Raw genomic sequence first — 24,167 nt, 5'->3', positions numbered from 1 at the left:
TTAAGTTGGAAGACTTCACTTTAAATCCAACTTAAGTAAAGTTGAATAGATTTAAGAAGGGTGACTTACTTACACTTACTTACCCATCCCAGTTATTGAAGAGCCATTTCAGCATGTTTTTGTTGAATGTCTCGGACTACTTCTAAAAACAAAATCAGGAAACCAGTACGTTCTCACAATGATGTGTACTGCAAACCGGGAGTGTGACGAGGGGCTGCCTCTGCTGTTATTCGCTGTCAGAGAGACAAACCAGAAACCTTTAGGGTTCAGTCCCACTGACTGTTTTTGGCCACACTATACGTGGACCATTGCGTCTGTTAAAAGAAAAATTCCTCTTGGACAAGTTAAATTCCAAAGAGAACATACTTGATTACATTAGCTTGAGGCAGAGATGGAGCGACTGCATAATACCCGCAGTCTTGATTGTAATGTTTTTCATTGACCTACATGTCATCAGGACACTGCTCCCCAGCACACGGTAACATAAATGGTTTTAAACTAGTTTTATGTTCAATGACAGTATTTGTCCTCGGTTCTATGTCTGGAATATACCAGGTGTACCAAAAGCATTATTATAACCTGTAGCAGCAGATTGTGAGCAGGACTCATGATAGCCAGCCGAAGGGCCCACTAGAGGGCCCACTTGCAAATATTACAAATGACATATCATACTTAGCAAACACTGAGAATTAAAAAGTCATTTCAGTCTAACCTATTATGTCAGACATACTCTAAATCTGCAAAGAATGAACATTTAATCATAGCTTGAAGAGAAAGATCAAGAAAGAGTCTTCTCGCTTTCTTTCTGATGATCCCAAAGCACGTCAGATGTACGTCCCAGTCATCTTGTAACAGTCACTACCACCCAGAGCTCCTGAACCCTATGCATCAGTCTTCCTTTTTTAAATTTCCACCATTTATTGCTTTGTTTTCCCTTTACTGGTTTTCTCTTCTTGATTTCCACAGGCATTCTAGAGACTACCATCCAATGCTATCCTCATATCAACTTTCAGCCTCCCATGTCTTTCAGATTGCATCTTGTGCAGACAGTAGTCCACACAGGTCTTATACATCTCCCTGCTCCTCCCTCTTGCAATGTGTTCAAAAAAATCCATGTCCATTCTTTATGCAAAATCTACTAGTATCTGCACATCTCTCCTTAACACCATACCAACACCTCCCCATCACCTCTGTTCCCTCCATCTACATGTGTGTTGAAGTCAGCTTCATTCAGCACTCTTCCCCCCGGGAACACTCTCTACCACTTTTAAAACGAGGCACAACTGTAAACAGCGATTCACAATAATAACTGTACGCTCTGTTCTCTCTCAGAGCCTTTTAAGCTGACGCTGTCAGCTCTGGGGCTCTCCTTATAAGTTCAAAGGGGCAGGCCGAGTGTGACGTAGCGGGGTCAAAGGTAATTTTGTACGTCGGCGTGGTGGTTTGGCGCCAGCAAATTTCGCGGGGTAACGGCACAAGACACAGAAAAGGAGGCTGAAATAGGAGCCATTAAAAGCTGCACTTCACAGAAAACAATCTAGACAGTGAAGCGTGGTGGCCGCTGAAGTGAAGCTTATTTGCTGCCGTCGGCGCTGTGTATGTGTCCCTTCTCATAACTCCGACCTAGGTGAGCAGTGAGTGTCAGCAGCGGGGACGTGCTGTGTGTGTTGGCTCAAACAAACAAACAAACAAACAAGCAAGAAAGAAAGCAAGTGTAAACAGTCGTTTGGTTAGCCATGTAGGTTTGTGTTCTTGTTAGTGAGGCTAAATAAGGGCAGATGAGCAGGGACGTTTTAGCTGCAGCGTCGTCTGCCTGTGTGTGCGCCGGCGCGAAGGCAACTTTGCTAGCCGGAGACTCGACGTTTAGCCTGCTAGTGCTGCTAATTTGTTAAAGCTAGTTAGCAGGCTGCTAATTGTTCAGTCACGATTCAGAAAATGCGTCCAGAGGTTTTGATGTGTCATTTCAAAATAGTTGCTCTATTTGTGTAGAATCCAGCAATGGCATTAGTAGCGAGACACTGACAGACTGATTTGGGAGGCGTTTACATCGCCAGCTAAAGCGAACATGTGTCGCAAGCCTGTATTTGAAGCCCATTTTTCACTGTGTTACAGCTGTATCTACAGTGGCGGGTGATCGCAGCTTCACCTACTTCTCACTGAGGTACGTAAATGCATCTTTTTACTTGTGTAATTATTTTGCAATGTGACAGTTCTGGGGTAGAAGCCCGCTGTTATAAACAGCTAGCTTATGCAGTGTGAAATAGTCAGACAAGGAAATTGCCCCCCTTCAACCCCCCCAGCACACATATAGACACACACAAACTAAATTCAAGTGGAAATCATCACTAGTACTAACGATGGAAAATTAGATAATTGGGATAAAAAAAAATGTCAGAATATCAGTGATGCAAATATATGACTGTATTGACTAATATCTCCAGATATGGCGTCTGCCAGTGCTGTGTCACAACTGTGCCAGTTACAAATTTAACTTTGTATAATATTTATTAACACATCCAAACCCAATATCTGAATGAATGGGAGATGTGTTTACAGATGTGTTAGTAAAGAAACAGGAATTAAATGTGCGTTCTGAACGGAAATGTTTATTTTATGTATTTGTGTGTAGTTTGAAAAATTAAAAAACAAAAGCTAAAAACTAAGCTCCATATAGCTGGAGGGCAAACACAGTGTGTAGTACCCTCAGGTGGTAAATGAGAAACGTGGTTGAAGAGAGACACAGTGGATTGGATGTTGCTGTGGTTTAAAGACAGTGAATTTGATAAACTCCAGAGTCAAACAGAACAACAGACGTTTGGTTTAAATTAACTGGGTGAAGATAAACCTGCACTTTTGGGATTTTATTACAACTGTGAGTCTGATTTCTTCTTTTTCCGTTGAATTCTGACTTGAGCTGCCACTAGGCTGCACTTTTCAAAAGTTTCTGATCTAGTGTGCATAAACTCTGGACAGTCTATTACAGGGCAGTTCTATAAAAGTTTATTTTTATCCATTTTCCTCATGTTTCTCCTCCTTTTCTGCTCCTCCTCTTTAAGGGCGAGAAGGTGAGTAATAATGATGGCAACAGCAGGGCCTCTGAGCAACTCCAGCTTCCTCCCTCTCCTCGAGTCTCTGGAGGACAGCACTGCTGGACAGTCAGAGCAGACAGATGCCTACCTCACCATCGCCAAGTAAGTTACGAACCCCGGTATGTCAGAGTTTGACGTTAGTTAGGACTAGACCACAAGTGACAGAATATCCTGTTGTTGCTGTACAGTCGGCTCAGTGGAGAGGAGGGGCGCCAGTTCCTCCCTGCAGTTGAAAAGCACTTTTCTCGCTTGGGTAAAGCCATCTTGGTGAGTCTTCTGTGCACAAAATTGTCGGAAACTTACATTTTCCATGCTTATATTTAAATTTTAAGCCTTATTTTCTTATGCCACTTCCAGGCTCACATAACTAGTCCAAATGCTGAGCTGAGCCAAGCTGCCTTACAAGCCTTGGGGTTTTGCGTATACCATTCTCATGTTGTCTCTGGAGTGTCAGGTAACTTCATGTGTACATCAGACAGCATTTGTGTCTTGCAACAAAGAGAGAATTTAATTGCACCGAGAAATGTTTTTCCTTCTTGTACATATGACAGTAAATGCTTTGAACCTTGACATCATCACTGCAGATCTGACTTGGCCAGATAGAACTGTTATTTTTGTTTGTTTTTTGCAGAAGTCTTTGCAGCAGAAATACTGTCAGCACTTTGCTTGCTGGTGTCGAAGGCGACTGATAAGAACACTTGCACCAGGGCATTGTGGGTGATTTCCAAACAGAGCTTTCCTGCAGAAGAAGTCGCTAAAAAAGTGAGCAGCACCTGAACCTTATGTGCTACAATTTCAGAAAGCATCATGGTGTACTGAAAATGTTGTCAGGTCAACACTGCTGAAAACGTAGCAGTGATTTCAGGAGCAGAGGCGTTTCCAAAGCTGCTGTATTGATCCGTGTTGCTTCTTCTACACTCAGGTGCCGTCCATACTGGGAACACTGGAGAGCGTGTGGAAAAGGGAAGACATCCACTCTGTGGTAATGGAGCATGAAGCCTTGAATGTCATAATCAGGTAAGATTTATTTGAAGCCAGACTTCTGGATAACCAGAGTATTTTATTCTGCCCTGTTTTCCTTTAATCATGCTCTGTGGGACATTCTCACTTTGGGTCGAGGGAAATGTCACACAAAATGGAATATTAACACTCCCTGCAGCTTTCTACAATAAGTAATTTTACATGATGATGAGAAATGCATTACATATTTTATTTGAAACCCTCAGCATTGCTTTTTAGTCTGGATAAATAGAAGTTGCCAATGTCCTTTCTTTAGTTGTCACACCTCTTTCATGTTAGCCTCTGGTGGAAGAAAACACATCTGCTTTTAGTGCTATTGCTTAGTGTAATATGAGTTAGAATACTGAGCGTCTGTTTGTGAACAGATGTTGGGCAGGTAAATTGTGCATTTTGTTCCCCTGCTGTGCATGTCAGGGGCCTTTGGCATAGACCAAGAAACATTCTTTCTAATGGCCAGCAGAGGGGAAAAAAGTCCAGCTGTGTAGAAGTGTGACAAAACAATCATTATGAACACTTTATGGATTCAGTTGCTAGTTTGAATTCCTTATATGAATACACGTACTTAGTCAATAAAGCTCATTCTGATTATTGATTACAACATGAAGGCAATTTTGGAACTTGTGGTCTTCATTATGGCCAGAAGGCCAGAAAACGAGGAGTATAGCTAAGATTGTTACTGCCATATGAGCAGTGTTCCTCACTTACTTAGTCAGAGCTACCCTTCACTCTTCACATCCAGTTTCAAAACACTAATATGGCATTGGCCACACAAAGAAGCTTCACAGTGGGCATCTGTGTGGACCAGAGCTCTGACTGCAGCTGATCGGCTCTCGCTGAAGTGCTTCACAAACCTTCAGCCAACTCCAGCAGGGAGAGAAATTACACATTTTGGATAATGAATGTTCCCCCAAGTCCGATGTTACAGCAGTGGTGGTACTCTCTATTGGTGCAGCTTTCATTTCAGATCTAAAATTCTAGATTGTGTCATTCCAGATTTTATTGGTCAGCTTGTTTTGTTTGAAAGTGTGGCCTCTTTTGTGTCATAAGTACTGCACATGGATAGCTAAAATATTTATATTGGAAAATGAGATGGGGCTCTCTGTCCTTGGTGTTTATAGGATGCTGGAGCAGGTGCCCACCCAGATGGGTGAAGGAGCAGTACAGTGGGCAAAGCTGGTAATCCCTCTGGTGGTCCACTCTGCATCAAAGGTGCGTCTGCGGGCCGCCGCAGCCATGGAGATGGGCATGCCCCTTCTACTGGAAAAGCAGAATGAGGTGTCTGCTGTTATTGAAACGATGATGTCCACAGTGAGTAGTCTAACGTCTCTATGGAGTTTGATGCTTGGTGTTGCTTGTGAAAAGGGAATTCTAATAATCTCTGCTCAACTGTCTTTGTGTCTTCATAGAAACTGATACCAGAACTGCAGAAACTTTTCATGTCCAAGAATGAAACCAATGTCCTGAAGCTGTGGCCTTTGTTTGTGAAACTGCTTGGGAAGGTAAAGTCTGTATATTTGGTCTCCGATATTTAAATAAATGAGTGTAACTTAGTAGTCATTGCGTCCAGAAATTCTGAGAAAGGCCTGTTGGGTTTGCTTAAAACTTTGGATTTCCTCGTTCTTTTTGAATGATAAGAATGGCCTGATCAGCCAGGTTAACTGTGTCTCCTGCACAGCTGCTGCACAGAGGAGGTCCCTTCATCAACTCTCTCCTGCACCTGGAGGAGCTTGGTTTCCGCAGCTCGTCTCCTACCATTAAGAAGATCGCCTTTCTTGCCTGGAAGAGCCTCATTGATAACTTTGCTCTGAATCCAGGTGAGCCCCATTACACTCATCCTGTCTTTAATAGGAAGTTCAGTGGTCAAACTGAAATCTTAAACCTATACCCTTGGTGCTCCCGAAGACATCTTGTGCAGTGCCAAACGTATGAAGCTCCTGATGCAGCCGCTCACATCCATCAATGTCAGAACAGAAGCCCTGCTGCTCACCAAGGTGGAGGTGTGGTGGTACCTGGTGATCCAACTGGGGCCCAACCTGTCACCCAACTTTGATCAGGTTAGATTCCCGGTTTGTTTTTTCTAAAAAAAACAAACAAAACAAAGATTATTTTATAGAATTAATTTTCTTCCTTGCAGTTCTGCTTCCGTGGCAGAGTGGACTGGCTGCAGCGCCACACACTTGTCACACTGATTTGCTCTGTTCACAGTAAACTTGGTCATACATTATCCCTAATTCTCTGACTTTGTGCGATTTTAGTGTGTGATTGCAGTCACTGGTGAAGCTATAGGGTAGTTTTTCTCAGTAATTAGTCATGTTTAAAAGGTACTGCAGACTTAAGCTAATTGACACTGCGGTAATAACTAGAGATCTGTTATAAGTGATTTAAAAGTGTTTAAGTGTGGGACAATTACAGTAAACAGTCAGACATCCTGCACTGTGCTTATTTATTTATTTAAATGCACCTTATTCCACATTCTTTTATCAGTTTAACTTTGACCAGTCTAAGATGAGCTAACCTTCAGTAGTACCACAGTTGGGAACTTAGCCCTCTTTCAGCAGTAGATACTAGTCCTACTTTAATACTTCATATGCATCATAGCTGTATAATAGTGTAATCAACTCTTTGGGTTACATGAGTCAATATTTAGACATCTTGGTAACAGAGTTTACTTCAACAGTGAACAGTCACGGAGGTCCTTTTTAATAATTTTTATGTAACAGTACTGCATTCTTCTTACTTCTTAATTCATGCAGACACAACTTTATTTCCATCTACACCGAGTTTACTAGCTTGTCAGTTTTTCCTAACGTGTGATGAAGTGTGAAACTCTGGTGTGAGTGAAGTGTTTCTGTGTCTCTCAGGTTTCTGTACCTCTGCTCCAGTGCACAATCGGCTCCGACTCTTCCTCTTCTATACCAGGCACTCCTTCCAGAACTATCGCTCAAAATAGCGCTGCTGCTCCTGGTACACCCAAGACTGGTACGGTTACTCCTCCACATGTATTGCACTAATCCAGCTTACACAGACACTGATGTAGTGTTTGTTTCGGTCTGCAGCAAGTGCTCCAGGCTTCAACAGCCCAGCCAACACATCTCGGATGAGCCTGAACTCCAGCATCCAGCTCGCCTCCTCGATACCGTCGATTCAGCTGCTCGGACTAGAGATGCTGCTGCACTATTTTCGAGGTCCAGAGGTTGTTGCGACTGCAGCAAAACACAAACTCATCCTGAGTCTCGGTGGGTCAGAGTCACATGTTTTCTGCATTAGCCTGCATTATAGTTGTTCCTTCAGGCTCCACACAAGGAGGTGCAGAGATAAACACACTGTTTCTAAAGAATACGCCTTTTAAATTTCAAATACTTTTTCTGTTTCATTTTCGCCACAGGGAAGAGAAAGTGTTTTACTGTAGATGCGGAAATGTCCCAGAAATGCTCATGTTTCTGCAAATTTGTCTCCAAGTGCAAATTTAAAAAAATCATTCACAGGAACACAGACAAGAAGATCTCATCCAGTTTGGTGTTTAAAGAAGTACTTGAGTTTAGTGTGTCTCCTCTATACCTTTTATTGTTTTTCTTTGTAGAGCCCCTGAACCACCCGCTCCTCTCTGGTGCTTCCTCCTTTACTAAACATGCTGCTGTGCTCATCTCGAATACCAGAGATGGCTTCATCAACATCGGAAAAGATGCTCCAGGTAAACCTCACAGAAACATCCACTGACTGACATTCACCTCGACTTTGATTTGGAGATGAATTTTCAAAACTAAATATATTTGAATGCATTAGAAGAAAAATGGCATTTTGTCACCAGGGCTTATTCACACTGGTCCAAACAAAGCCATTGCTGCTTTCAGGCGTGATACGGAACTGATGCATCATTTTGGCTGTAAAAATTGAGCCCTCGCCACTTGTAAATGAGTCAGAGGGCTTTTTTTCCCTTCCTTTTTTTCCCCTTAATGTTGTCACTGGGAATCTTGATGTTAATGAGGAAATCTTTTTAAGATGAGGAGTTGGAGAAAGGAAGTAGTGTTAGGGCGACAGACTGCTAATCATGTAGGTCTGTGATAAGAGGTCTAAAAGTTCTTTGTCACAGACTGTTGAAGGATTTGTTGGAACTGTTGGGTGACTGATTACTTAAACCTGAAACCTGCTCTCCTAAGTCCATATAAACATAAGCTTATAAGCTCTTTTCTCCTGCAGAATCTCTTCTGACCCTCATATGGACAAGTCTTGTCCGGTTTGTTTCCCTGACCATAGAGTCCGGTAAGTAGTGAAGGTACCTGATTGATTTGACAGTGGAGCTGACTGGTTTGTGTGTAATGTTTATGGTGGGATAATCTAAAATGTTTAATTCGTTTGCATGTATTTATTTGTCTCGTTAACAAATGTAAGTTAGATTTTTGTAAAGAAGTAACAAAGCATGGAGAAAGCTGCGGGAGCCTTTATGCGCACAGACTTTAGTAATCATTCATCTTTGCTGGCAAAACTGTTGCAGTGATTATCTGCAGAGAAACAGAAATGTCAGCAGTTTCCACTGCTCTTTGTTTTTGTTGTAGTTAAATAACTAATCATGGGTTAAATTTCTAGTTGTGTTGTGGCTGCTGCTCAGCAGGGTGGGCTCTTAAAGTCATGGGTCTGACCTCAAAGCGCCACATAGAGCACTCAGATTGGGTCTGAGCTTTGTTCCATGGGAGGACAGGCGAGACCTCACTGTCCTCTTCTGCCTGACCCTGTCACATCTCATCATCAGTTTAAGTTGGAGCGTTCAGGTCTTCAGTCTGGACTGCTGTGACAAGACTACAATTCTGAGGGGATCTGTCCCCAATGATGACTCTCATCTCAAGCAGAGCCTGAAAAGACAACAATATTGATGTTGGACTCGCTGCTGAATAATACTTGTGCTCTGTTGTTAGGCAATAAGAAGGAGCGACAGGGAAGCGAAGTACTGACACTGATGCTTCAAGCTCTGCAGAGTATCATCGCCTCAGAATCTCTGCCTGCAGACAGAGTCCTGGTAAGGTTATGCAGAAAGCTTTAAGACTGACTCACTTACTGAAAATTTAACTAGAATTAGTCTGTTCATAAGAAACGCAGAGCTTTACAGACTGTCACTTATAGAAATGATTTGAGAAGCAGCACCAAAGGATAGGTTTTTATGTCAGATTGTATCATTCCTTGAGTTGTTTCTGATATTGTTAGCTTTTTACCTGTTTTAATGAATCAGAATACTTTATTAATCCCGAAGTAAATTATAGGTTACAGCAGGCAGCACGCTAATGGCACATGCGCACTTACAAAGGAATCTTCTGACCAAACTTTACACAAACATCACATTGGGAAGTCATGTCAGAAAGATAGGCTGATAGGAAAAAACAATGAAAATACATAACATGAGGTGAGAGGAGGAGAAAAAAAAAACTCCACTCAGACTGAGCTCCTAATGGGAGAACAGTTTGAGAACAGAACAAAAAACGCCCCAGCACAAAAAGCACATGACTGTCAATACACCATAGAAACACAAGACAAGCAACAGGGGTGGGTAAGGGTGAGAGAGAGCCGGTGTAGACAGCACATCCGGTCCTGCAGCATGTCTGCGCTGGACATCTGCCCCGGGAGGGGACAAGCATCGAAGGCATTTGGAAAGGGATGTGTGTGTGTGTGTGTGTGTGTGTGTGTGTGTGTGTGTCCAGAGTTCAGCTGAGACGGTGTCCTTCGCCCTGCCAGGCTAAGTAAACAATCTTCCAGCCAACCCAGGTGGCCTTGCGTAGGATAGGAAGAAACAGTCTATGCACAGTCTGTTATCAGGGTGTTTTTTTTTCGGTTCCAGCCTTGAGACCACAGCTGGCGCCGAAGTGGTAGCTGCATGAAATGATGGTGGTTTTTACATTAGTGCGAATAACTCATGTGAATTTCAAAGCTGTTCTAGCAGTCCGACACTGGTCTCTCAATCTCCCGTTGGAGAGCCGTGAGCTTCTCCATGATGTTATCAGTCTTTCGCTCAAAGAACAAATTCTGAGAACTCACGACCACCGTGAGCTTCTCCAAGATGTTATCCAATTTTCGCTCAGCGGTCTTATTCTGAGTGTTCACGGTAGCCTCAAGCTTCTCCAAGATCTTATCCGTGCTGCGTTCGATGAGCCCATTTTGAGAACTCACGACTTGTCCCATCGTTTCAATCACAGCGGGCAGCCTTGTGGGGTTTTGAACAGCTGATTCAGTTTTCTTTAATCTTCGATAAGCCAGGGCCAAGCCAGCTCCAATCAGCAAGAACCCTGTTATCATGGTTCCAAACAGGTAGATGTCTTCGATAGACAGTCCCGCCAGGCACTGGGCTGCTTCTTGAGGTGTTGGGTCTGATTCAGTGCTCAGAAGTTGTTACTGCACTGACTGTTTTTTTTTTTTTTTCTTAACCTTAGGTTCTGTTTGAAGCCACAGTGAAAGGAATTCCTCAGAGAGTTCTCAGTTCTGCATCTTATCAAGTGGGCAAGATGGACGTGCTAAATGTGAGTGCTTCATGGTTCAACGATTAGCATAGCTCCATGGAAGTGCTTACACAGAATGTTGCTTAAATGTTGTTTAACTCCTCAGGGAACACCTGCTCTCTTCCTCATCCTCCTCCTCTACGACAGCAGCATGCTTCCAGCCTACGTTGAGGATGAGAGGTGGGTCTACTACTTAGTTTGATTCTCATTCCACAGGAACACAATAAAAGATACTGGTAACATCTTGTGCATTACTTCCAGTAATTTTACTGAAAACTGTATAAACTGGGGGGGGGAAACAAGACAGTTGGTCACTTAGTCAAGACCTGCTACAAATGGTAAATGAACTGGTTCTTGCATAGCGCTTTTCTACTCTTCCTGAGGACCATACATACAAGCACTTTCTATGATTAAGTGCCTTCTATCTACCATGAGAGCTGAAATGGCTCACCTGGCTCCTTTCAGTGTTGAGGAGAAGAGGCTCTACTTTAAGTCTTGAGTCCCAGCCAACATTCGATGGGAAAAAAAATTTCCTTCTTTTGAATCTGAGACCTCCATTCTTTTGCTCACCACTCAGAACTCGGGACCACAGGTGAGGGTAGGAACGTATTAGACTTCTAAATTGACTGGGGCGGCATCCGCATCACTGCTCCAGTCCGTCCGTCAATCTCATGCTCCTGTCTCACCTCACTGGTATACTTAAAACCGCTCCACCTGGGGTAGTTACTAATCCCTGACTCAGAGTAGGCACGTCACCCTTTTCTGGTCTCAGCCTTGGGAGGCCCAACAGTCACTACAAACAAGTCCGACTTACTGGTGGCAATACAACACAAGCTCTCGCTATGGTTGAACAAGGATCTAATGACCATAATGGACCAGACACCCCATACTCCTGAAGCACCCTCCACAATTTCCCATTGGATGCTCCTTTCCTGTTGTGTCCTCCTGTGGAGGCATCAGTACAAGTAATTATAACCACCTAAATTCAAATGAAGTGTACAATAATTTTTCAGCCTGTCAGCCACTTCCTCTATCTGCCGGTGGTACTTACCGTGCAGGCGCTTGTCCTTCCATGATGGTTCCTCCTCTTTCTTCAGTTTATGCTGCCTGAGTTATTCACTGAACGTGCAGCTGGTTGTGGCCATCTTCCTGATGTATTCGTGGCTGTTCATCGTCTCATCCTGGACCGTGGTACTGGCACTCACTAGTCCCTGGCCTCCTTCCTTCTGCTAAGCATACAGCCTCAGGGTGCTGGACTTGGGGGTGAAACCCTCCTTGCATGGTAAAGGGCTTCCTTGTCTTGATGTCAGTGGGTTCGATTTCCTCCTTTGGCCAGGTTATTATCCAAGCAGGGGATCACAGGGCAGGGCGTAGGTGTTGATAGCCTGGATCTTGCCTAGGGACCCTTACTGGATACAGACCCCACCCCAATATCCAGTTGCTTATATATTAGATATCTATGTATGCACACACTCTCATCTTCTTTGCTTAATGCATTGCCTCCTGAATCTGTCTGCAGGTTTTATCACTGCCTTCAAACGCTGGTCAACTGTGGACTGTCAGGTCCAACCTCCCCTCTAGCATTTGCAGAATCGCTGTTGGGTGCCATCAGCCGCAGTGCCACGTCTCTGCAGAACAAGGAGCAGCTGCTGAGAATGTGGAGCGTGGTCGTCAGCTCCCTCACTGACATCGTCACACAAGTAGGAGCGGGATTATTGACAATCACTGCTGTTGTTTAGTAGGAACATTTAAAAAATCTTTGTTTCACTTTGTCTGCAACAAGTCAACTTTGAGAAGACAATATTTTTACCTGTCTGAATGTTGAAGTTTTAGTGCAGAGTTTAGAGGCTTGTTTGATCGGCAGAGGGGTTCTAAGCAACACATTAGCCTGCTTTATAAAGTGGAACACGGGCACCGCGTGTTACTTTTTTGGAGGCAGCACTGTTTAGATAAATGTAGGGGATAAACTAGATGGGGCCAAGGATAAACTCTGACACTGATACAACTGCCAAAAGCATGTTTAAAAATGATTACTTTTGATAGGGTCAAGGTTATTTAGTATCCTTTCATAATATCATGACAGTGTTAGTTTTTCTACCTGTGTCTGTGTGGTTTCTTCCAGCTTCCTCCCACAGTCCAAAGACACAGACAGAAAAACGCAACATAATTCTCCAAAGCTGGAAGCAACTTTAGGGTTTGCACTGCAATGGTGGAAACCCTGAGTATGAAGAACAAAGCCTTGCTTGGTGGCCCACTTATTAATATATGGATGTAGAAAAATGCAAGTTTAAGACCAAATAACTTTAGAATATATACCGCGTTCCAAATTATTATGCCAATTGTGTTTAAGTCTCATAAAGATCGTTTTTCAATTAAACCCATGGATGAAATTGTGTCTCAGGGCTCTTTGGATGACTGAAATCAATCTTGGACACCTGTGATCATTAGTTTGCCAGGTGAGCCCAATTAAAGGAAAACTACTAAAGAAGGATGTTCCACATTATTAAGCAGACCACCATTTTCAAGCAATATAGGAAGGAAAAATGATCTCTCTGCTGCTGAAAAGCATGAAATAGTTGAATGCCTTGGACACGTAATGAAAACTTAAGCGTGATCACCATAATGTAAGAAATTTGTGGCTGAGTCAGAGCACACATGGGTTGGTGCAGATAAAGGCACAATGATGAAGGTTTCTGCCAGACAAATGCATCAGACTAAGAGAGCAGATATTTGAAGCTGCTGGTGCCTCTGGAGCCCTGCGAACATCAAGGTGTAGGATCCTCCAGAGACTTGCAGTTGTGCATAAACCTTATATTTGGCCACCCCTAACCAATGCTCACAAGCAGAAACGGCTGCAGTGGGCCCAGAACTACATGAAGACTAATTTTCAAACAGTCCTGTTCACTGATGAGTGCAATGCAACCCTGGATGGTCCAGATGGATGCAGTGGTGGATGGTGGACAGCCACCATGTCTCAACAGCGCTGCAACGTCAGCAACGACGTGGTGGAGTCATGTTTTGAGCCGGAATCACGGGGAGAGAGCTCGTTGGCCCCTTTTGGGTCCCTGAAGGTGTGAAAATGACCTCTGCAAAGTATGTGGAGTTTCTGACTGACCACTTTCTTCCATGGTACAAAGAGAAGAACTGTGCCTTCTGCAACAAAACCATCTTCATGCAAGACAATGCACCATCTTATGCTACAGCGAACACCTCTGCATCATTGGCTGCTATCGGCATAAAAGGAGAGAAACTCATGGTGTGGTCCCCATTCTTCCCTGACCTCAATCCTATTGAGAACCTTTGGAGCATCCTCAAACAAAAAAATAAGAGGGTGGGAGGCAGTTCACATCCAAACAGCAGCTCTGGGAGGCTATTCTGACATCCTGCAAAGACATTCAAGAAGAAACTTTCCAAAAACTCACAAGTTCCATGGATGCAAGAATTGTAAAACTGCTATCAAATAAGGGGTCCTATGTTAATATGTAGCTTGCATAAAAATTTGGAACGCAGTGTAAAGGTTTTTTTTGTACCTTAACGTTCTGTTAAAGTCTTATTTAACAAATGTAGCACCAGCGTTTAACTTCCTTTGACTCTTTTATTTTGACAGACTAATGAAGTGAACCAAGGTGACGCTCTGGAGCACAACTTCAGTGCTATGCACTCTGCCCTGATGCTCCCCATTACACATCTCTTACACGGCACAGCACTGCCACAGGTCTGGTGCAAATGGAACAACCATAAAGAAATAACAAAGTCATGCTTTCCATTCAGTCCGCTTCAATGACCTCATTCTCATCCCTTTAATTTCTTCAGCTGGCTCAGAAGTCGATGCTTTCTTCGTGGTCCAAGCTCTACAAAGTATTTGCTTGCTGCTCTGCATTGGTGGTCACAGCTGAGGAGAACATCTGCTGCGAGGAGCTCTGTGCAAAGATGGATGCTGCAATAGACAGAGAAGCCCTAAGGGTGAGTACATGGTGACGTATAAACAGCTTTACATAGAAGCTTTCCAGCCGAGTATAACAAGCTCATACCTAATAAACATGACTTTATTTCATGTTCCATAACAAATATAGACAAAAAATAAACATTTTCAGAGATGTGAATATTTGGAAAATAAGCTGATTCATCAATCTGTCATGATTTTAAAAAATTCCACAGTGGTGAGAATATTGCTTGTAGCCTTTAGAAGAACTCTAATCTGACTCTGATCCTTCAGGTTCCTTCGACGTGTAATGCTGTTGCCAGTATCCTCCATGTCATGGTCGAGTGTGTGGACTTCTCTCCGTACACGCCTCAGTTTCAGCAGAAGCTTAAGTGTAAGAACTGAAACGAGCTTTACTTCATCTTTTATACAAATTACACACATGCACTTAGTTTCTAACCCTGTCATTTCTTCCAGCCCCCCATACTCCTGTGAATTGGATGCGAAAGAGGAATAAAGCCCTGGGCAACCTGTCTATGTTCCAGTCCCTGCTGGTACAGTGTTTAGAGGTTTATCTGGAGGACCCTGAGACTTCCTCTGAGGCAGTAGGCTCGGCCCTACTGTCCGTCCTTTCTGCTCTCTTCACAAACCTCGTTCTGGCAAATGTTGTCCAGGAGGCTCTGAACTCTCTGATTCATCCCCTCACTCTCCTTTATAAACATGCAGCCAGTGAGCCATCCAAGTTCACCTCACAGCTTCTGGGAAAGGTGGGCTCCTCATCAGCTGACCAAGTAGGTTTTTAGCATTTATCATTTTAGGGTTTAGTTTTAACGTCTGTCCTTTTCTCTTCCCTTCCTACAGTTGGAGAAGCTTCTTGGTGAGGTTTTCAACTGCTTGCAAAGCCGTTCCTCTCTGGCCTACAATGATGAACTCCTGGCTTTGCTCTCTCCTCTGCTTTGTGTGGTGTTTCCGCACAAGAACAAGCACCTCCGCACCTCAGTCACCCAGTTCTGGAACTCCACCTTTGCCAATGCAGTCAGCCTCACGTATCCTGATGAGATGAGGTGATTGTCTTCATTAATTTTTTTTTTTTAATGAGTTCACAATTTTTATTGCATTTAAAAACTACTACTGTGGAAAAAATACTCCTACAGAGGCTCCTAGTCCCTGCAGGGGCATTCCTATGGCTTTAAGACTCTAATGTCGCTAATATTACCCTAATATTTTTTTAAAATAAACACAGGCCAGTACTGAGCCAGGTGAAACAGAAGACCCCGATCATTCTTCCTGGCTTCGAGGTCGTCAGTTATCCCGATGAGCTCAGTGGACAGTATTCAGTGAGTTGCCCTAGTTATCTTTGTTTTTCACTTTTGTGATTTCAGCTTTATTCAGCACTTTCTCTCTGTCTCTGTGTTCAGAGTGAGAATTCTCAGTTGGAGACGAAGCTCAGCGGGATGCCGGTTTCATCTGTGGGGAAGAGGGACTCGCTGCTGGGAAAGACTGCTGAGCTGAAGGAGAAGAGCTCAATGAAGACCAACAAGCCAGTTTCTGTAATTTTAGAATCAAACTTGATGATTTCCTGAGGGACATGTTGGATGAAATAAACACATTGGGGGGGAGGAAAAAAAAGACACAATTAACCAGCCAGCTTATCCATATTGATTTGTTTAGATACTCTTATTAAAAACACAACATCAATTAGACATGTTATAATTAATAATCCCTTATTGTCGCCCTTAATCGCAAAACTGATTTCATCTGTTTCCCTTCAGACAAAACTGGACTTTGGTTCACCCAAGCCACCCCGCAGGGAGGTCTTGGAAGAAGAGGCATCCATCGACTTTGTGTTCATTCCTCCTGAGGCGAAGGAGAGAGTTCTGACAGAGCATCAGAAAGAGGTGAAAAGGACTAAAAGGTCAGGTTTGCCCTCTTCAGCCCTGTTTTCATTTGCTCATTTGGATTTCACATGATTGTTTATGTAAAGCAAATGCTTTTTGTTAAAGAGTTGACATTCCTGCCATGTACAACAACCTTGATGCCTCTCTGGATACCACGGCCTTCACACAGTACACGCAGAGTCAAGAAGACTCTTTGTAAGTTCTCAGAATCACAATAAATCCCTGCAATAAAACATATTCAGAATTAACAGAGAATTTATTTATATTTTCCTCCACAGGGACAAATTGCAAACTGAACAAGTCGATGTTGTAAACAAAAAGACTACTGACAAGGTAACAAAATGCACAACTCCAGTCGGGTTCAAAGTTCCAAGTCTCCTCTTGGGGGAGGGGGTTGATTCGATGTTTTTGATTTGTTTGGACAAATCAACTGGACATTTTTTTTAGTTGACTACATAAGCTAACAGCAATGAGTACATACAGAGATAACATAGACATTGTTTTGTTCTTTTCTATAGGCACCAAGCAGCTCAACATTGAAACCAAACTGTGCAATTGCCAAATGAACACTATATAGATATATTGATCAGTTAGTTCTGGTGTACATCTGTAGAGAGAGTTGATAACTTTTATATTTTTGTTTCTTTTACCTTCCTCAGATGGACACTGAAAAAGAAGATGCTGAAATTCTAACAAAAGAGACGCAAGACTATGCCAGCCCAACAGATGCAGAGACGTTGACAGAAAATGGCAAGCAGCAAGAGAATATCCCAGAGTGTGCAGATGTTTCGATGGAGGAGCATGCAAAGAGTGACGATAGGGGTGAAGATGTAGACAAAGAGTCTAAAGAAGGCACAAGCCCTAACATCTCTCCCTCATCCGATTTGGTTTCAGGGACTCCCCAGAAACCCAACAGTCGTCGTCAGTCTTTCATTACTCTGGAGAAGTATGTTGAGGGAAAACCCGCCAGCCCCAGCACTGCGTCCTCATTTACAGGCCCTCTTTTAAAGATATCCAATAGCCAAGAACCCTCTAAAACCAGCAAGACATCAGCCTCTCGGGATTCATCTCCTGTCACTTGTCCAAACTCTCAGGATTCCCAATCCATTCAGACAGGAAAATCTAGCTCTCAGTGCTCAGTTAACAATGCCGACGAGTCCCCTCGAAGACCCAAAGACTGTAGAACAAAAACTGAGCCTGTAAAGCTGACTGAGAGACTTTCTAGTGACTCAATGGAGGATGAAAATATCATCCCAGATACACAGACTGAAATGGAGAGCACAAAAAGACCTTCTATTTCACAGGAAATAATTCCCTCAAGTCAGGAAGAGGAATCTCAATCAGCGCTGGAGGATTCTCAGTCATCTCCAAGTCAGACATCTCCCAGTGAACCCAGACGATCTGGACGCCAGAGAGTCAGACCTCAGCTCCCTGGAGAGGACCCTGAGGAACGGGAAGCCAAATACTCACATGTCAAAAAGAGACGTTCTGGAGAAGAGCCTATCAGTGATTCTCCAAAGTCTCTGATGCAGAGCAGACCAAACACAAGAAGTAAGCAAGCTGCAGAGGATACCGGTAGAGAAGGATTGCGCTCAAGAGCTCAGAGGGACTCGGGTGAGTCGAGCCAAACCAATTCTCAGGGTAGAGCTCGCAAGAAGATCAAACTGAACACCAGTTCACAGGAGTTACTTGATAAACCTGGACGTAAAAGGAGAAGCACCAATGAATCCAGCCAAACTGATTTAAGATCAGACAAGCAGTCGAATCATGAAAGCCAATCACAGGGTGGGCTTAGTCAACAGAGCAAAGCATTCAGTGATGAAGATGGATTGGAAAAAAACATTTTGCCTGACACAAAGGAGTCTTGTCAAACTGCCACAGATGAGCAAGTAAACCACATTGAAAAAGACAAGGAGTCAGATACAGACTCCCAAGCAATCATTCTTTCTCCTCAAACTGGCGGTGAGTCCCAAAAGTCAGAAAACAATGGCGAGAAACCGAAGGACTCTGAAATGGTTATTTCTTCACCTCAAGTTAAAGGCCAGTCACAGGAGTCTGAGCCTATTGGAGACGCCAAAAAGGATTCTCAAGTTGTCACTGCTTCTCCAACTAATAAGTCCCAAGTTGGCTCAAGCACGACAAATATTTTAGGCAAAGAACTACTCAAGGATGAAGACAACGAACTAGAAAGTAGAGAAGACTCTCAAGTGATCACACCTTCATCTACTGATAGCCCCTCTAAACGTAGATCAAGAAGAAGTAAGGTATCATCTGAAGTGTCAGAATCTGAAGACAAAAATGACGATACAATTTCATCAGGAAGGCAAATGAGGTCTAATTCTCACATAACAAATTCTGTAGTCGGCCAGGCAGACGCTCGAATTGGAGGAAGGACTAGAAGGAGCAAGTTATTAGAGGAGCAACTAAAATCAAGTCCTAGCTCTACACCAGAGAGTTCTCAGTCATTAGATCTTTCCGGTTCAGAGTCCTCTCAAGGCAGGGGCAGATATTCCAGACGAAGGTCCTCTCCAGCGTTAATGGCAAGTATGGAGTCCTCAGAATCTGAATCCTCTGAGGTCAGAGAACACTCAGTCATTCCCAAAAAGAAAAGAGGGAGGCCCCGAGCATCACTTCAGAGACTTCTTGCAGTCGAATCGAAGGACACTATTGAGAAAGATATGGAAAAGTTTGACACCGATGCCTCTCAGGAGTTGGATAGTCAAATCACCGAAGCAAAAGATGTCACTGATTTGGAGGAATCAAAAACCCAAGATTCACCTAGTTCTGAGTTGATCCAGCATACAAATACAATTGAAGCTCAAAGTAAAGAAGAGTTGCCGATGGAAGTAGATGATGTTCTAGGTCCAGAACCTCAAGCTGATGACTCAAAGCAAAGGACTGTGCCAGCTAGTGAGACAGAGCAAAGAGACTCTGAAACAAATGGTGATGATTCCACCACACAAAATCACACAGGGGACTTGGAAATGATTGAATCTGTCGAAGTGTGTAATGAACAGACACTTGCACCTCCTAATGAGGCAACGCACAGTGTGCAGGTCAGGGAGTCACCAGAGGAGAAAGCTGATGAAGTGGTGACAGAAAAACAAATGTTGGATTTAAATTCAGGTCCCCGAGGACCTCCTGAGGAGAAAACGGACACGCAATTGGAGAGTCTAAAAGTTACTGGTGACCTTTCTGAGGAACAACAACATGCTGCTTCAATTCAGCATTCAGAGGCCAGTGCTGAGAAAGAGACCACACCACCACAGGAGAATGAAAAAGATGGTCAAAGTGAGATTGTGGAGGATGAACAGAATACTGCCAGCACTGATGCTTTGAGTGATGTTTGTAAGACTTCATTGCAATCAGAACCTACAAGTAAAGGCGATTTTCTTGATTCTCCAGTGAAACAGAAGGACCTGGAAACTGTAATGGCTCCAGATATTGGACATAGCCCCAGCAGTGGCAAGACCAGAGGTACCTGGTCTCCTTCTGCTTCACCCTCTACCAGTATTCTTAAGAAGGGCCAGAAGAGACCACTGGAAGTGGACACTCCTTCACCTCTTGTTAAAGTGAGTGATGAACACATTTTGGTAAAATGTATTTCAAATGAACATTGGCTTGAAATATTTGTAACTTTTTTTTTTTTTGTTGTCGACTTGTAGTCCAGGCGTGTGTCCTTTGCTAATCCAATCCAGCAGCAGGAAACTGCAGACGACATCGATCGTCGTAGCCCAGCCATCAGAACCAGCTCACCTAGAAGGTCAAGGGTTACTAATATTCCACAGCCAAAGGTATGTTTGAGCATCAGTGTTTGTAATTGCGATATTTTACAACCATGCAAGCCCTGACGGTCTTCTGCTTCTTTTAGCATGTCACTACTCCAACAAAGGGCTTGGTGATACTGAATCCTAGAAATCTTCACAGCCCAGGTTACAAGAGCTCCAAGAAATGTCTGGTAAGCACACAAATGTGATATTTCTCACCAGTAAGCTGCCACACACAAACAACATTTTAGCCCAGTGTGTTCTTTACTTCTAAAGCTTAGTTTCAGACTTCGGAAAAATACATGTGGCTTTTCTTTTGGATTAGATGGTGCCAGTTAGCTGCCCAGGTAGCATGCTGGCTGGTCAGGTACAAATATGAAAGAACTTTAATGTACCAATCAGATTTCTTCTTAAAGAAGTTCAGAAAGGAGTGCTGTTGCCATTGGAGATTATTAATACTCTGGTCTTTAATAGTTATTGATAACGCTGATCTCTCTTTAATGTCCCATCTCTCTCCCCTCATCCCCAACCAGACTCGGCAGATGTATTATTGTAGGGTCTTCACCTTCAAGCGACTGTTGTTGGGATTTGGCACTGTATAAATTGAATTGAAAAATGTAGCCTCAGGCCCATTTAGTACAGCTGGATTTCAGTACCCGTCCTTAGTTTTGCAACTGGGGTGTATCTTGAATAGGGCTGCCACAAACGATTATTTTGATAGTCGACTAGTCACCGGTTGTTTTTGCGATTAGTCGATTAATCAGATCATGCGTCCATTGGCCGTAAAACGCTCAGCTTATTGCACCAGCATGTGTCTGCTCTTATATAACTATCATTAGCTTACAGCTTTAAGTGTTTAAGGTATGTGCTAACTAAAAATAAAAACGGATGATAGTTTATTAAACTTTTAATGAAATTTGCAGATTGTCTCAGTGGAACTTAGCAAGGAGCAGACCGCTGAGTTTATTATCTAAAATATAACAGGACACTGGAGTAAATTCGATGTGCTGGGAGTTTGGTGTTCTCGCCGGCTCTAGTGAGCCTTGAACCCCGGCTAGCTATTGAGCTGGTGGGTAACAGATGTCTCAGAAAATGTCCGATCACTTTTGCAAATACGTGATGTCTTGATAAACCAAGAAGATATTTGAAGTTTACACAGCTACATTCTTGCCTGAAAATAGGTTAAAAGTTTATTTTGTGACCCAGAAAGAGTAATAAGAGTAATATTAAAACTACGTAGCTGCCGCTATTGTTGGAAACTAGAACTGGCTGGGCTGCGCTATGAATTCTGGGATAGGTTGGGCCACGAAGTATACACCCCACCCATCCTTCAAATCTGGGGAAAAGGAGGACTCATTTGGAGGAGTCTTCAAATTTTCATGGCCTTTGTCGCGTTGCTGTAACGTAATCTGCTTACAAATGCAGTCTCTGAAAGATGTGGCCCCTGAATTTGGACACAGCTATGATACCGGACACAGCTTTTTCTTCTTCGGGGTTTAATGGCAGCTGGCATCCTTGTACATGCAGTGCTGCCATCTTCTGTTTCAGTCTGCTATTACACTCTTAAATCCTACTACTTATTCCTGCGTCTTTCGGGATCTTACAAAGCTTCAAACGACACGTTGACTATTAAATTAGTCGTCGACGTAATTGCGACTAGTCGACTAATCGTGGCAGCCCTAATCTGGAATCCTGCATGAGGCTTCACTCATGTTTTTAGAATCATTTTTTTTGTTGTTTTCTTACCAGAAAGAGAAGGAATGACCCAAAAAACGCTGGCATAGGTCCAGAATTTCAGTCGCAGTAGCATTAACATGTTGATTATTCCAGCTTCACATAGGTATCAGACTTCATCCTAATGGTACATAGAACCTTTTTTGTCAGATTTCTGAAATGGGCCAGGAACCTCGACCTGTCTCCAGAGACTGCATCTACCCTGCCCTGGTTGGCTGCTCTACACCTGTGGAAGCTGTGCTGCCTCAGATTTCCTCTAACATGTGGTGAGGACAGCACGGGGTTCACCAAAGGAAAATTTTGGTCAAATATTTATTCTCTGTTAATCTCTGACCAAAGTAACAAAGACTCATTTAACCTTCAATCTTCCTCATAGGTCTCGAGGTTTTGGGCAGCTTGTTCGTGCCCGAAACATTAAAACGATCGGTGACCTGAGTGCACTGACTCCCAGTGAAATCAAGACTCTGCCAATTCGCTCCCCGAAGATCTCTAATGTGAAAAAAGCACTCAAAATTTATGAACAACAGGTACCTCAGTAGGCTAACACCACCCAGCACAAACACTAACATTACTGCAGCTTTTCCACATGTGCCTGATGTCTCACTGTCATTTTCCAGCGTAAAGGACGGGGCGGGGATGAATTGAAGAGCTTTGATGAAACAGAGATGATGACTTCTGAACTGGAAGAGACAAGTGTCCCTCAAAACGCAGAAGAGGATAAACCCTCAGGCGACACACTGGGTATGTAAAAATTGCGTATTACATCAGTGACAAGTTAATGTCCTGAGTGATGCCATGCAAATAATCTCTTGTGTAAGTGTTGCTCTCTTTAGAATTATGTAAACAGAATTCCTCTTTGTGTTTGTAGCAACAGAGCTGGTGGACGAGCCTGTTTGTGCAGATGAGAGACCTGAGCAGGACGCCTCTGGGAATCTGACACCAGAGGTGCCAGATGGAGATGAGACAATTGAATGCCAGCTACCCCGAGACAGTCTGTCATCAGAAATAGAGACACTGTCCTGCAGAATGACACCACAGGAACTGAGCGTCTGCTCACCACAGCAGCTTGTTGAGATGCACGATCAGTTGGGAGGCATGATGAGACGTGTCGTGGTTGAGCTGCAGACTCGCCTTTGCCAGACAGACGGCAAACACTGAAAGGACTGAAGCATCAGACGGCTGTATCTGTTATGAAGCACACACCGAAGGGTTTCAAGGACTCTGCAACAAAAGATACAAATATTTGAGAAGGTTTAATGAGCCCATTGTACAAAGAAGATTTTAGGGTTTTAACTTAGTATCCCTTTCGGGGGGGGGCGGTGGCGTTTCCCTCTTGCTTGAAGGACTTTTTAATAAATGCAAGCAACACATTTCACATCATCTCTCATGCTATGCTTGAGGTTGGGTTTATACATTTAAGAAACACTGAAAGGGAAGCACAGTTGCACAGTGATGATTTTTAATAGCTGCAGTCTCTGCATTTTACATTTAAACTTTCTCTGCACATTGTTTTAAAGGACTGAGACATTTATAAAGTAATTCAATGTTCCCCATGTGCAGCTGAAGCCTTCATGCCTTGTTCATATGCTTTCCTCCCATGTGCATATTCTACAGGCTGATAAATTCCTGTGTTGTGATGTTTTGTAGTTTCAGAGTTTCTTTGCCTTTTGTCATCTCACTTAAATATCCTGTTTTGTTTTGATTTGTTATTTGGTTTTTTTTTTTTTTTTTTTTTTTTTACGTAGACATTCAGCACTTCATTCTTTGTGATTTTTATTTTTTTTTTAATGCTTAAATAAAATAATTTGAATATGCTCATTAAATCCTTAAACAGGTCTACATCTCCTTCTGAAAAAGTACAAAGATATTCGGTGCATTTCTCAGTTTTCTTGACATGTCTCCACACTGTTTGCTGGTCACAGTAAAGTTTTCTGCGCAGATTGCTGACTTTAAACAAAAGTCATAGCATTGAAATATACTTTTAAATACTAGTACTGCTTGTTTTGCTTACCATCTGATTTCACACTTCCTTCTATTATGGGATCATAGCCGTTGATATGCTACTGTTATACATTATTGCAGTTATGGATTCAAAGGAGGAGAGGAAAGGAACACTCATAAATCCATAATTTTCCAGCTCCAGTCTTGGCACAGGCATCATTTTAGCTTCTCCATTTGGATCAAACTGATCTGTTACTACGTGAAGTATTTTATCAATATGCCACACAGATGTGTGAATTAAAGTTAATGATCTCTGC

General features: G+C 43.0%; 1 protein-coding gene across 5 annotated transcripts; it reads left to right on the top strand.

The window, feature by feature from the left end:
• The first annotated feature begins 1,398 nt into the window (after nt 1-1,398).
• Nucleotides 1,399-24,167, top strand: rif1 (replication timing regulatory factor 1). Of its 5 annotated transcripts, none has more exons than XM_040006883.1 (37): nt 1,399-1,627; nt 2,113-2,161; nt 3,057-3,191; nt 3,278-3,356; nt 3,447-3,543; nt 3,721-3,851; nt 4,012-4,106; nt 5,228-5,417; nt 5,516-5,608; nt 5,785-5,923; nt 6,012-6,163; nt 6,971-7,088; nt 7,166-7,345; nt 7,690-7,800; nt 8,307-8,369; nt 9,020-9,120; nt 10,523-10,609; nt 10,695-10,768; nt 12,108-12,288; nt 14,196-14,303; nt 14,402-14,551; nt 14,805-14,904; nt 14,988-15,277; nt 15,372-15,574; nt 15,754-15,847; nt 15,929-16,060; nt 16,283-16,425; nt 16,514-16,603; nt 16,687-16,741; nt 17,068-19,125; nt 19,165-19,980; nt 20,074-20,202; nt 20,280-20,366; nt 22,045-22,175; nt 22,286-22,436; nt 22,527-22,650; nt 22,778-24,167. In XM_040006883.1, exons 3-37 carry the CDS (start codon nt 3,076-3,078, stop codon nt 23,065-23,067), a joined length of 7,158 nt encoding a protein of 2,385 aa, XP_039862817.1. In that variant the 5' UTR covers nt 1,399-1,627; nt 2,113-2,161; nt 3,057-3,075; the 3' UTR covers nt 23,068-24,167. The 5 variants fall into 5 exon arrangements, with proteins under 5 accessions (XP_039862817.1, XP_039862818.1, XP_039862815.1 ...); XM_040006884.1 differs by having other exon boundaries at nt 17,068-19,699; nt 19,814-19,980; XM_040006881.1 differs by having other exon boundaries at nt 1,400-1,596; nt 17,068-19,980.

Source organism: Simochromis diagramma, unplaced genomic scaffold (assembly GCF_900408965.1).
Source record: "Simochromis diagramma unplaced genomic scaffold, fSimDia1.1 OVJJ01000514.1, whole genome shotgun sequence".
NCBI classification, from domain to species: Eukaryota; Metazoa; Chordata; class Actinopteri; order Cichliformes; family Cichlidae; genus Simochromis; species Simochromis diagramma.
This window is presented reverse-complemented; position numbering and strand designations above follow the sequence as displayed.

Coding starts and splice junctions, on each gene's coding strand:
- rif1 (XM_040006881.1), top strand. CDS start 3,076: ATGATGGCAACAGCAGGGCCTCTGAGCAACTCCAGCTTCCTCCCTCTC. Junction 14,905..14,987: donor GTTTCAGCAGAAGCTTAAGT/GTAAGAACTGAA, acceptor CATTTCTTCCAG/CCCCCCATACTCCTGTGAAT. Junction 20,203..20,279: donor CTAATATTCCACAGCCAAAG/GTATGTTTGAGC, acceptor TGCTTCTTTTAG/CATGTCACTACTCCAACAAA.